The sequence below is a fragment of the Chinchilla lanigera genome, unplaced genomic scaffold (assembly GCF_000276665.1).
Source record: "Chinchilla lanigera isolate Chin_1 unplaced genomic scaffold, ChiLan1.0 scaffold00005, whole genome shotgun sequence".
Taxonomy (NCBI): domain Eukaryota; kingdom Metazoa; phylum Chordata; class Mammalia; order Rodentia; family Chinchillidae; genus Chinchilla; species Chinchilla lanigera.
In genome coordinates, this window is record NW_004955406.1 from 14,362,005 (window position 1) to 14,376,811 (window position 14,807).

At 38.7% G+C, this 14,807-nt stretch overlaps 1 protein-coding gene across 3 annotated transcripts in view; it reads left to right on the forward strand.

Annotated features, from left to right (window-relative positions):
* Rabgap1l (RAB GTPase activating protein 1-like) overlaps positions 1-14,807 on the forward strand; it is a 598,504-nt gene that overhangs the window by 145,456 nt on the left and 438,241 nt on the right. For all 3 annotated transcript variants that reach the window (XM_005374884.2, XM_005374886.2, XM_005374887.2), the window contains one exon: positions 7,073-7,166. In XM_005374884.2, coding sequence (XP_005374941.1) covers positions 7,073-7,166 — 94 coding nt within the window. The remainder of the gene's footprint in view (positions 1-7,072; positions 7,167-14,807) is intronic.

The window sequence follows — 14,807 nt, forward strand, 5'->3', positions numbered from 1 at the left end:
CAGGCAGGAAGCTAGCCAGCCGGAAGACTGGCGCTCCCCACCCGTGGCTCCCTGTGCGCCGGAAGCCCTCCTTCCGGGGAACGACGAGGCCAGGAGTGAGTCGCCGGTCCAAAGACCCAAAAAACCGGTGCTCCCCGCCCGAGGCTCCCCGTGTGCTGGGGGCCCACCCTCCGGGAGCCACCAGGCAGGAAGCCAGCCAGCCGGAAGACTGGCGCTCCCCACCTGAGGCTCCCTGTGCGCCGGAAGCCCTCCTTCCGGGGAACAATGAGGCTGGGAGTGAGTCGCCGGTCCAAAGACCCAAAAAATGGGCGCTCCCTGCCCGAGGCTCCCTGTGCGCTGGGGGCCCTCCCTCCGGGAGCCACCAGGCAGGAAGCTAGCCTCATTCCTATCCTTATTCCTTTTATTTCTCTCTCTTGTCTAATTGCTCAGGCTAATGCTTCCAGAACTATGTTGAATAGGAGTGGTAACAGCGGACATCCTTGTGTTGTTCCTGATTTTAAAGTGAAAGCTTTCAGTTTTTGTCCATTTAGTATGATGTTGGCTACTGGTTTGTCATAGATGGCTTTGATCAGGTTGAGGTAAAGACCATCTGTTCCTATATTCTGTAGGGTTTTTATCATGAATGCATGTTGGACTTTGTTGAAAGCTTTTTCTGCATCTGTTGAGATGATCATGCATTTTTATCTGATCTATAACATTTATAGATTTGCAAATATTGAACCATCCCCTACATTCCTGGAATGAATCTGACTTGGTCATGGTGTATGATTTTCTTCATAATTTGCTGCATTCTATTTGCTAGTATTATTGAGTATCTTTGCATCTGTATTCATTAGGGAGATTAGTCTGTAGTTTTCTTTCTTGGTTGGGTCTTTTTCTGGTTTTGGTATCAGTCTGATGCTTGCCTCCAGGAATGAGTTAGGGAGAATTGCTTTCTTTTCAATTTCATTGAAGAGTTTGGGGAGTGTTGCTATTAAATCTTGTCTGAATTTCTTGTAAAATTCTGCTGTGAATCCGTCAGGGTCTGGTCTTTGCTTTGTCGGTAAGTTTTTAATCATGTTTTCAATATCATTAATTGATACTGGGTTGCTCAGGATTTTTATATCTTCTTGACTCAACTTTGGTTATTCATACACATGTAGGAATCTGTCCATTTCTTCTGGGTTTTCTATCCGATCAGCGTAAAGATTTTCACAGTAGGTATTAATGATCTTTTGAATTTCTGTAGGATCTGTAGTGATTTCATTTTTTTCATTCCTTATTGCATGAATATGAGTTTTTTCCTTTTTTTTTGAGGAGGTTGGCTAGGGGTTTATCAATTTTATTTATTGTTTCAAAGAACCAACTCTTTGCTTCATTTATTTTTTATAGAGTTTTCTTCATCTCAGTTGTATTAATTTCTGCCCTGATTTTTACAATCTCTTCCCTTCTCTGGGCTTTGGGCTTGACTTTTCTTTTTCTAAAAGTTTGAGGTATAGCATTAGGCTATTTATTTGTTTTCTTCCTGTTTTCCCTGTGTTTGAATGACAGGAGGACTGCTTTCATTGCATTCCACAGATTCTGGTAAGTTGTATCTACATTTTTGTTTGTTTGTAGGTATTTTTTAATTTCTTCTTTAGTTTCTTCTGTGACCCATTGGTTGTTCAGGACGTTGTTATTTAATTTCCAAGTGTTTATGGAGTTTTTGGAGTTCCTTTTGTCATTAATTTCCAAATTCATTGCACTGTGGTCAGATAATATGCATGGGCAGAGGTCTTTTTTGGTTTTTGATTTTTTTTGTTTGTTTTTTTGAGAAAGGGTCTCACTATGTCGTTCACACTGGGCTTGAACTCACTGTGTAGCCCAGGCTGGCCTCGAACTCACAGCAGTGCTTCTGCCTCAGCCTCCCAAGTGCTGTGGTGTTATGGTTTCTGTCTGTGTGTCCCCTCCAAAGCCTCATGTGATCATGGGGCAGGCTGTTAGAGTTTGATTATTATGGGTTTGAGAGCTACACCCGCCCTGGGGTGGATAGTTTGCATATGTAAGGGAGAAGAGGAAGCTGCTTGGGGAGATTCCTCCCCCATTCCTCCCTGGTGTGTGGGTCCTGGTAGTTGCTTAGCTGTGTGCTGCCGCCCTGAGATGCAGCCCTCTGCCATGTGCACTCTGCCTTATAATCATGCCTAGTATGGATTGAAACCTCCACAAACTGTAAGCGAAATAAACCTTTCCTTCCTTAATTTTGGGCATCAGATATTTTGTCCCAGCAACGAGAGAAAAGTAACCAAGACATGTGGTTACAGGCATGCACTACCAGGACTGGCTCATCACAGGTCTTTTTATAATAGGTAAATCATGTGCATTACATTTTCTTTCTCTGCTAGCTCTATTACTGCTTAAAAGGGTTATAGAATTTTAAATCAGTCATTTTCACTACTGATTATAAACTGTAAAACATCCTAAATTTTTACTTTACATTTTGTCATGTTTTATGAAGTTACTTAAAAGGCCAGTTTTATTTTTACTCTTAGTAAAAGCAAAACAGAATTTTTTAATGAATACAGTTGTTTCCCAGTATCCATGGGGGATTGGCTGCAAGGCTTCCTGCGGATTTTTTAATGGGCAAAAGACCTAAAAAACGCCAAAATCCAAACACACTCAAGTCCCCTATATAAGATGGCAGAGTATTTGTATATAACCTATCTATGTACATGTGCCCGTATACTTTAAATCATCTTTTTGTTACTTGTAAAACCCAGTACAGTGTAAATGCTGTTGTTATACTGTGTTGTTTTTCCTGAATACTTTTGATTGGCAGTTATTTGATTCTGTAGATACAGAGGGCTCATGTATATGTTTAAAAAAGTCTAAAAAAATTTTTTTAGGCTTGTGGTTGTGCATTGGTTTTACCTGTTTATCAGGCTTATTTATTTATATATGTATATAATATACATAACTTTTAGTCTAATAAAATTTCAGAATATTCTGGTGAATAGAGTACTTATAGGGGTGAGAGAAGTCTCCCTTCTGCACCCTGAAGTTTCCCTGAAGTGAACTGACAGTAAACAGATTAGCAGGAGAAAAGGCTCATGAATGTGTTACAGTGTGTGACGGCATCACAGAAGGGTGATTACCGAATAACCCAGTGAGATTTGGAATCATATGCAGTACACTTTTTCATAGGTAGGGGAGGAATGCAGGTAATTTGCGTGTGCAGGTAATAAATGATTTTTTTTTATTTTAAAAATAAAAGAAGGAAAACATTAACACAACCATTTACAAAATAGCAAAAGAACAATACAAACAATACAGAGTTACAGACAAAGTGGTAGGAAGTTAACAATGCTTGTTGTATTATGTATTGATATCTTCAAATTGGTTTCTCAGGAAAACAAATAGAGACATGCAATATTGATCGGTCAAGGAATCATTAACTGTTTCTTTCAGCAAAGATATAGAAGACAGTAGTTCAGCTATGTTAACTATTCTCTATATACAACATACAAAATTTCTCCTTTCCCTTTTCTTTTCCCACATCCCAGTTGCCCTTTACCCTTGAGCGTTTTCCTATCATTTCACAATGTCTATCATACCTCTGAGTTTAAATGAACTCTTTCAGGTTTTATACTAGTGAAACAGTGCGGTGTTTGCACATGCATGTCTGATTTATTTCACTTATGAGTATGGTCTCTAGTTGTGACCATTTACCTAGAAAAGCCTCGAGTTTATCTTTCTTTATAGCTGTGTAATATTCCATTATATAAAAGTGCCACAATTTTTTTATCCAGTCCTCAGTGGATGAACATTTGAGTTCCTTCCACAGTTTAGCAATTACAAATTGTGCTGCCCTGAACATAGGTGCACATATATCACTGTTATATGATGTTTTCAGATCTTCCGGGAAAATACCTAGAAGGGGAATAGCTGGGTTGAATGGGACCTCTAGACCTAGTTTGCTGAGGAGTCTCCAAACTGATTTCCACAGTGGTTTCACCAGTCTGCATTCCCACCAGCTGTGGAGAAGAGTTCCTATTTCTCCACCGCCTCACCAGCATTTGTTATTGGTTGATTTCTTAATGCTAGCCATTCTTACTGGGGTGAGATGAAATCTCAGTGTTGTTTTAATTTGCATTTCTCTAATAACTAATGATGTTGAACATGTTCTCATGTATTTATTTGCCATTTGTATTTCTTTATCTGAGAAGTGTGTGTTCATCTCAGCTGCCCATTTTTGGATTGGGTCTTTGAATTTGGGGGGTACTGATATTTTTTAATTCTTCATATGTTCTAGATAGAAGTCCTTTGTCCAAGGGACAATCAGCTAATAAATGATCTGTAAGGGAGTTGAATGAGTCCAGTAGTTTGTAATTGATTCTGTCTGGAATTTGAATGGATCAAAGAATAGATAGTAGCTTATGACAGGTGCTTAGTATGGTAGCATTCCCTATTCTTCCTTCCTATGATGACTTCACTCTTTCCTGGTAAATGGAATCTCAAGGAAGGGATCAAAGGCAATTGTGTGATTTTTTTTTGCGGGGGGAGGCAGATCCAGTCTCGGTATTTAAGTGAATTTCAGAGAAATACCTCTCCCTGTGCTTGAGGTGCGGAAAAGATAAGGGAAGGCCAGAGAGAACTTGATTCTAAGGCAGCTTCTAAGACCTTCCAGTTTCCTCTAACTCAAGTATTCAGTGTCAAAGCATCATAATTTGGTATGTAATTTTTGAGGTCTAATATAGCCTACAGAAAGTTTTAATTATATTGCCATTAGTGTCTTTTAAATTATTTTAATTCACATATAATAATTGATTTTGATTCCTGTAACTCTTCTTAGTTTATTAATTGTAAAAGATTTTTAGTTTCCTGTTTTTAAGACTATGTTGTCTGAAAACGGGAAAAATTTAACCTTTTCTCTTCCTACTTGTATGCCTTTTTGAAACATTAGAGACAGAGTCTCAGTATGTTGCCCAGGCTGTCCTTGAACTCATGATCCTTCTGCCTCAGCCTCTTGAATAGCTGTGACTTCTGGTGCATCCTTTTGTGCATGCTGCCATGTCTGGCTTTCATATGCCTTTTATTTCTTTCTCTGGATGGGTTCTCTGGCTATGACTTTCAGTATTATATTGAACAGAATGGTAAATGCAGGCACCCTTGTCTTGTTCCAGGTCTTAGACAAAAAAACTTTAAACTTTAACCATGGAGTACAATGTTAGCTGTGTATTTGTCATCTATGACCTTTCAGCATTTCTTACAAGTCAAGTCTGGTTGTTGTTTACTCTCTTGGCTGTTGATTAGGAAAATGTTTTTTTCCCCTGATTCCTTATAATCTTTGTGTCCTTCCATTGTTTTACACATATCCTCCCACCCCCATCCTTTATATGTGTTCTATGGCAGGGGTAGAGCTTTGCTAGTTATCTTTTCTGTGATTTTGGAAGGGCCAACTTACGATGACTTGTTATGCTGAGCTTGTGATGAGTTCTCTAACTGACTGGCCCAGTGGCTTTGCTTAGATGCCAAATGAGACTGCTAGTTGGGCTCTGCCGTCTGGTGAGACCACTGGCTGTGCTGTGCTGTTTGGCAGTCCTGTGATTACTTCTTGTCAGGTTTGTCACAAAATGTATTCCCTGGCCAGGTGATTCTACTATTTAAGATCTGTTAGTGGGCAGGGGTGCAGGTTGATCTCTGTGGTTAGGAGGTGCTGTTCTGGTCAGGTGGATCATACTGTGTTACTTAGAAATGCAGGATTAGGATTCCCATTCTGAGTGGAACCAAGGGATGTGCTTTTGGCTGACTTGAGTGATTATTTGTCCTCCTGGATCAAGAAGTTCTAGGCCCTGTGCTTCTCTAAACAGTATAAAGTTGGGGTTTTCCTGCCTACATGAATTTGTGTGTGTGTGTGTGTGGGGGGGGCTTTTGGCTGAATGGAGCCCCTGCCTTCCTTCCTAGTCAAGGTGGTGCAGCTCTTCACTTTTCTGACATTCATGGAGATGGAAGTCTCCCTACCTGCACAGAGTTGTTGGTAGGCACCTTGACTGTGTGGCTCTGTCTTTGCAGGCCAAGTCATTATAACCTCTTCTCTGAAATCCACGAAGGTGGGAGACTTTGCTTGGGTAAGATCATTGGGGTAATATGGGGGCTGAATGTGGAAATCAGCAGTCTCAGGGCTCGACCGAGATTGTTATTCTCACTCTGCTTCTAAATGTGACTAAGTTTGCAGTTACACTCTTGAGGTTGGCTGTTATCTCTGAGCGCCTGAACTGGCAGGAATACAGAAGTAACACCAAGATTTGTGGGATGTTCACTTCCTTTGTTTCCACCCAACCCCTGGGTAGTCAAGCCATGCTATTTTGCCTAGCATTCTGTGTAAATTGAAACCAGAGTGGGCTTCCTGAGAAGCATCGTAGAATGCTAGGAAAGGAGGATGACTGCCTCTTGTCGCTTTTCTCCTTGTAGAAACTGAGTCTGGGAAATTCCTCTCCATGTGACCATAAGCCCACTTGGGGAAGGGGAGAAGGTGACATAGTTGGAGTAAGACTGTTGCTGTTAGGCTTCTGATTTGGATTTTGTTCAGTTCTGCATACTACTTGGGTGCCTCAGGCTTGTTTTCAGGTTTTAGCTGTTTTACAAAGAATGTTTGGGTCTATGGATAGTTGCTAGTTGAACTTTTTTTTTTTTTTGGTACTGGGAATCGAACTCAGGACCTTGCCCTTGCCAGGCAGGCGCTTATGCCACTGAGCTATATCCCTGGCCCTAGTTGAACTTTTTGTGGAGAGGAATGGGACCTAAGACTTCCTGTTGTGCCATCTTGCTGACATCATAATAAATGTTTCTTTCTTTGGCTCTTTATAATAGATGCTTTCAGTTTCATACTTTATAAACTGGATGAGAATTTCCATAAAATTCTGTGAAATATTTACTGGGGCACTAATAATAACTTTAATGAAAGTTTTGCTATTACTTTTGCAGTGTGTAAAATATAAAAAGCAGTGTTCTTTTACCTTTTATTAGACATATATTCAGGCATGTTTCTTGTTTTATAATACGTAAGTGCCTATTATAAAACGTAATGCGTTGGTTTTGTTTTGTGTTTTTTCTGCAGAGAGCGATAATGAACTTTCAAGTGGAACAGGCGATGTGTCTAAAGATTGTCCCGAGAAAATCCTATATTCATGGGGAGAGTTGCTAGGAAGATGGTAAAAAATTTTTTTCTTACTAAAACCTTTGTATTTACATAGTTCTTAATTTGTTGTGTTAATTAAAATCTCCTTGTTAAAATAAAAGTTAAAAGTAATATCAGTAACTTAAGAGATGAGTGGCGGGCAGGGGGAGAGAAGGGAAAGAGAATAAAAAAAGGAATTAAGATTTGTTGTATGCATGTACCAATTCACACAAGGAAATTCATAAACTAAAATAAATAAAACTAACATTCATGAACAACATTAATACAGCCAAGTAATTACAATAGAATTAGTAGCTGTCTTCATGTTTGGCTGGGTCTTCCCCCAGGTAGTCTTATTTTCAGAAAATACATTTGCCTCATTATTCTGCTCAGACATAACATTAATCAGAGGTGTCAGTTTCGTGCTACATTGCAAACATACTTAAATATCTATTGTTAAAGGGTTACACTTATTTCATTACCATATTTGTTGCCACTAAAAGGGACTGTAGAGTTTAGATCTACTTATTTTGCCAGTAATTGTAACCTGGAACTTAGTCTGTTTTATTGTTTGTGTTTGAATATTAGTTTATTTACATTTGGGAGTATTTTACTTGGAACTATGAAAAGGTACACTGTTTATATTTATTAAAATAAATACTGTTTATGATATTCAAGTTCTTAAAAAGATAACCATGATGCTCATTATGTTGAAATTTTAAAAAATTGTACCAATATTAAGAGGGTGTATGATGTATTACTGACTACATATCAGATTACATGCAGGCAGGTAGTCCAGGAGAGACTCCCATGTTCTGGGGAGAATTTTGTGCATCGGTATAGTAAGGTAGACATCAGAATAGTTAAAACTTAAAAAAAAAATCTTCTGTAGAGATGAATGATGTTCTTTGTGGTAGCTTTTTTATGTATATCCTAAGAGATTCCTTAGTTATGGTTTAGAAAATACAGCCTGGATTTACAGTTCCAAGGTGTTTATTTGATTTCTCATTGTAAGATTTGGAACCTAGTTTTATTAAATTCTAACCAAAGTATTGATCCCATTATTTTTTAAGGAACTATCCTGAGAAAATGGAAGTGTCAGCTGCATTTTCTTTATTAAACAGAAAATTTTACTTACCCTTACTCAAACAAATATAACATGAACACATTTCAAAGAATATGTTTAATTCATTAATTAAGGGAGAACCAGAGAGATGTTGCTACCAATCAAAATGAGGTTTGATATAGAGATTTATGTACTTTACCTGATAGTTCATTTATACCTTCATGAGCAGTAATCATTTGCATACCTGTGGATAGAAAACATTTGCACTGCTGTCGTTTTTCTACATATCATTTCCTACCTGTTGAGAGTTGAAACTAACCTGGTCAAAGAGAAATTACTATTCCAATCAAAAGGAAACCTAACCAAAGACTAGCCTAGTTAAAGACAAATGAATCTAGGCTGTAAAAAATCAATCAGGCTAGGCTTTTCAGAGGGGTTTTGCTGCAGAGAACTAGTTTACACTGTGATAAGACTGGAAGGATAGAAAGAAGACAGTGAAATAACTGAAGTAGTAGAAAGCAGCTATGACCTGTGAAGAAATGAAGTGCAGGAGGTATTGTAACCAGAATCGAGGAACTCATAGAAGATCAAGGAGCTATTACAGGGACTTCTGAGGAGGATTGCACAGTTTGTTGCTTAGATACCTGAGAGTACTCAGATCTGTTAAACTTTAGAAGGAACTGTCTGGAGAGGGACACTTGATGAGTTCAGGAGAGATGCTTTGACCTCTAGTTTAACAGGAGAGTGTTGTATGGTTGGTGCTGATGCTTCTGGGAAAGCCCAACTGGAATTGTATTTGCCAACCATTGTAGTACAGCTTGTGCTGGGAATGTATTACGGTTCTTCCTTCGTTCTACCTTCGACCCGCATGTGACTGTTCAGCTGTTATCACTGACAGAACCTAACCTAGAAGCCAGCTGGCAGTGCAGTCTAGGATATATAGTATGCAGATTCTTAGGCTTCACACCGTTGAATAGAACAGAAAATTGAGAGGCAGTAGGTAAATAATTGTACAGAGGAAGTAGCTTATCCTAATTTTCATTCAGTCATTTATCTGGACCAGTTGAATAAGACATTCTTAACACTCATGCATTTTAGGTAGGGATTGATTGATGATTGACTTGGGATACTAATAAATCAAGGAAAAACAACACCAGCAGCTTGCCCTTTGTTTTAGCCACTTTGTTATCACTGAGACATAATTCCTGACTGCTGCACCTTGCAGAAAAAGAAGTTTGTTTTGGCTCACAGTTTGTAGAGATTTCAGTTCATTCTCCTCTGGCTGCAAGGCAAGGGGCATGGCAGACAAGCATGGCAGAAAAGGGTTGCTCACAGTGTGACAGCCAGGAAGCAGAGAGCCAGCCAAGGGAGGAGGGAAGATAAACCCTTCAGGCCACACTCACAGTGACTTAGCTCTTCTGGCGAGATCTCACTTCCTAAGAGTAAGTCAGCTGTTATGGTTTGGGGGATATTTTTGCAAGGGGAACACAATATAATACAGGACACATATTTTTTAAGATTATTTATAGTAGTCACCCAAAGAATGATATACAAGAGTGCAGGAAATCTGTCCACCCACTATAGACCAAGAAATCTAGCTGAAGGCCTGGATCCCACAGAAATGTCCTTTGTGAGTCCAGCTGAATGCCTAGAGCTTATAACAGTGCCTCCCACGAATCCAGCTGGAGGTCCAGAGCCCATGACAACGTCTCATGCAGGCCTGTTTCACGGATCTGTGCTGGGAAGGCCCAAAGGTCAGTGGCGGACTCTAGAAAGTCTGTGCTAGCAGGCTGAGGGATCTGCACTGGAGCCAGGAAGCTATGCTCAGAACCAGAGCTCCCCGCTAAAGGTACCACAGCCATCTTCAGCAACAGTGAGGTCCTGAGCTCCTCTGATGATCAAGATGGCCAAGTTCCCATCAGGGAAGCCAGCACAGTAAGCTTCTCCATGAGATTGGCAGTGCACCGTCTTGCCGTCTGGAGCCAGGAGGCGATGCTCAAAGTGAGGACCAGAGCTCCTCCAAAGTGAACTGCAGCCATTCTCAGTGCCAACAAGGTCCCGAGCTCCTCGGAGGATGAAAGCAGCTAAGTTCATAAGGAAAGCCAGCATGACGAGCTCCTTACAGCTTCTACCAGCTCCCAACAGCCTCTCTCAGCTCCTAATATCCTCTTTAGTTCCCAAAAGCCTTCCTTCTTCTTCTCCGGGTCTGCCTCTTATGCTTCTGGCAACAGTCCCCAGGTGGGCCTCCCACACCCAGCACCACACTTACTCAGCTCAGCTGGGGGATATAAGTTGACCACCAGTTGTCAGTCAACTACCGTCAGCCATAAACTCATCAGGGGATTAATTTGCTGATGTCTGTCATGTACCCATGATCCCATCATCTTCCAAAAGCCCCACCTGTGAGTGCATGAGGCTTTGGGGCAACATTAGATATAAACCATAACACCTTCATAATCTGCTTCACCTTTGGTCTGAAGGGATACATTATGGTCTAACCATATGGATATAATCGGCAATAGGTACAGACTGTGGTAGTACATGTTTTGATACCATAGCTTGACTTCTCATGTTGTATGTTTTCTTCCTTCCCCACTTTATTTGCTTGGGGAAGCTGAGGAATTTATAGGATCTGAACACATTTTAGAAATAAGCAGCTATTTATTTTGACAGCTCTGCTCTATGGCCATGATTTATTTTTCCTTATTGCCTAATCAAGAGCAAGGGCATATTCTTCCATGATAACTGCTTCAGAAGCTTTCTTCTTACTGGAGCTGTTACTACTGAGAATGGGTGTTTACTTTCTGTGGCTTAACACATTCTTTCCAGAATAGCGAAGTATAGCAATACCTAAAACTGATACCTTAACCTTTTAATTTAATGTAAATTAAACTAATTTAATTTAGTCACCAAGAAGACATTAAGATATGCTAAAACTTGTATTGTGAAGCTATCCTTTTTTCATAAAAATTTTCTTTTCTATAACTTACTCTCAATGACCAAAAAATTTCAATTTGATAAGACCTTTGAAAAGAGAATATGATTAAAAGGAAATTTCTGCAAAAACTCAGAAGAACTAATTTAAAGTTTCAGATGTAGTGCTAACCCGATATGTTGCTTGGGCAAATCATTTAACCTTTCGAATTTCCATTTTTGATGTGGAGGTACTATGTGTTTAGTCATGCATGCGGACTTTCTGTGTGTCTTAGAGGTGGAATATCTTAGAGTTTTTCTTCCCCCAAGCCCCTTGTTTAAGAAAATAGCCAAATTCTTATTATATGTATTTATTTTATGTTTTGGATTACATCAACAATCCTGTAGAATTTATACATGTATGCTGGGCTCTTTCACTGAAAGGAAGATGAACAAATGTATGCTCTTATATTTTTAAAAATTCAGTTAACAAGTCTGCATGTTTTTGGGAGACGTGTCCAGGGAAATATAGGAGGGGAAGTAGAGACACATATCCTTTTGAAAAGCAAGTCTTGTTTAATTTTGATTTTTTCCATAACATTTTTTTCCATAGCAGTTAATATACTCTAAAAGTTTGAATTTAAACAAAATTTCATTTAGAAAAATCTTTGCTTTTGGATGCCATTATTTCAATATAGATTTAAGGTTCGTGACTTATTAGAAAACAAATCCCAAACCTGTGACTTAAGTTTGTACTTCTAGCTTGAGGGAAGGGAGAAAAGAATAAATCCACAGGAAGCAGAAAATAAGAAATTAATAACAGAAAATAAATAAAATTGAGAAAAGAAAATCAATAGAGAAAGTCAGTCAGTGTTTCAGTTTCAATCTAAAATGACCCCCCGAGCCTCCTGTGTGTGGAAGGGGATTGGATGATGGGGCATTATAGCTGACTCCCTCTTTGGAGGTGTGGGACCTGTTTGGAAGAGGCAGCTCACTGGAGCATCACCTGGAGGGTGTGTCTCCCTTTCTGGTTTTCTCTTCATTCTCTCTGCTTCTTGGCAGCCACCAAAGCTGCCACCTTCTTTCCTTCACCATGCTTCTCTACCATGTTGATTCCTCTTTGGAGTCCACTGACCATGGACTGAAAGGGGAGCCAAAAATAAACCTCTCTTCCTTTTTAAAAATTAAAAAAAAATTGTTGGTGCATGTTTATAGTACATAATGATCAGATTCGTTGTGGGAGGTTGGTACATATACATAACACATCTCAATTCTTTTTACTTCCCCTTTCCCTCCCCCCATCTTTGGGTTCCCTTTCCTTTAAGTTGTGGTGGTTGGGTGTTTTGTGTCAGTGATGAGAGTAGTACTAAGACAATTACTATATCAACAAGCTAAAGAATAAAAACAATATAATTATCTCAACAGATAGATAAAAACATTTGGTAAAACTAAGCATTCATTCATGATAAAAACTCTCAGGAAGTTAGGAATCAAGTAAGCTTTCTCAAGCTGATAAAAGGAACTTATGAAAAATCAACCTCTGACATCTTACTTGAGAGTGAAACATCTAAGACCAGGAACAAGACACAAACGTTTATGCTCGATATCCTAGCCAGGCCAGCGATGGCAAACCTTTTAGAGCTCTTACTGTTACAAACAGTCTGCTGTGGCATGTGTGCCATAGGTCTTCCACCACTGTCTTAGGAAGGTGCAGTAAAGCAAGAAAAAGACATAAGAAGTAAACAGAGTTGAAAGGTAAATATAAAATGATCTCTATTTGCAAACATGGTTTTATTTGTTACAGAAAAAAGAAATAAGCAAAAAAACCATTTTAGAGATGAGTTTTGCAAGTTTCTAGGATATAAAGTTAATATGTAAGCATCAATATCTATACACTAGCAGTAAAAAGTCTGAAGTGAAAACCCTACAAAAGCACCAGAACAGGTGGCACACTCCTGTAATCCCAGTACTCATGAGGCTGAGGCAGGAGGATTAGTACAAGTTCGAGGCCAACCTGAGCTGCGCAGTAACTTTAAGGCCAGCCTGAACTACAAGGTGGCTCTCTTATTTTGTATGTGTGTGTGTGTGTGTGTACTGGGGATCACACTCTGGCCTTATATGTGCAAGGGAAGACTTCTACCACTGAGCCACGTCCCCAGCCCTGAGACGTTGTCTTTAAAAAAAAAATAAAAAGGCACCAAATCCAAACATAAAACATTTAGGTAGAAGTTCAGCAAACTGTGCTAGATCACACTAGAAAGTAGTAATGAAAGAAATCAAAGAAGACATAAATAAATGGAAAAATAAACTATGTTCATGGAATGACAGACTCAGTATTTTTAATATTTCAGTTGTTCTTAAAGTGATCTATATTCTTACTGAAATTTCAGTAGAAATCCCAGACTTTTTTTTGTAGCGACAAAGCTAATTATAAAATTTATATAGAACAGTAAACTAAGAAAATAGACAAAGCAGTTTTGATAGTATAGAACAAAGTTATAGGATACACTACTACTTGATTTCATGGTTTAGGAAAACATAGTAATCAAGAGAGTATTGATGCAAAGGCAGATACTTAGCTTGATGTAAGAATAGACACTTAGCTCAGTGGCACAAAGTAGAGTTCAGAAGGCACACAACTGTGACATTTTTCAAGTAAGGAATACAAATGGTCAACTAACATTTTAAAAGTGTCTTAACATCATTAGCCATCAGGGAAACGAAAATCAAAATTTTGATGAGATACCATTTCATGCCCACTAGGATATAGTAAAAAAGACAGAGAACAAGAATTGGCACAGATGTAGAAATTAGAAGCATAAAACAGCAGCTGGAGCTCTCATATGTTGCTGCTGGAAATACAAAGTAGTACAGCAATTTTGGAAAATATTTATAAAGTTGAACACATACTTCCCATACCACCCAACAGTTTCCAGTGTACCCTTACATATTTACCTAAATGAAATAACAACCTACCCATGAATGATTATGACAACTTTTTTCATAATGACATCAAATTGGAAACTGTGCACATGCCCTGCAATAGGTAAAGGGACTGACCAACTATGGCCCATTCATTCAGTGGAAAACTACCCAGCAACTGAAGAAATGAACTACGATATCAACAACAACATAATAGATCTCAAATATATTATATGTGATTCAAGTCACTTAATAGTGTATTACCCCTTTCATGTGAAATTACAAAAAAGTTAAAACTGTTAATGATAGAAAAAAGTATCATTGGTCACCAAGGAATGCAGGTGTTGGAGTGGTATCAGTTACAAGAGAGCACAGAGGAGTTTTGGTGGAATTGTTATGATCATCCTGTAACTTGGCAGTGATCATACAATTGTATGCATTTGTCAAATCTTACAGAACTGTACACCAAAATGGTGAATTTTGTTCTGCATAAACTATTCCTTACATGATAAAAAGATGGAAGATTGGGCAAAGATTAAGACAGTGTTTCTTAACAGATTTTTTGTTCTTCCTCATTAAAATTATGTCAAGTGCACATGACCTCCTTAAAGTTATAACTGATTTAAGGCATGTGTTATAGTACCTGGAGGTGCTCGATAAATACTTACTGAGTATTGATTATAAATACTTATGAATGCAGTACTACTGTTACAGTTGTCTGTTCAACTCTATGAACATTTTTATATCCATATTTTAATTTTGTATGAGATTTTT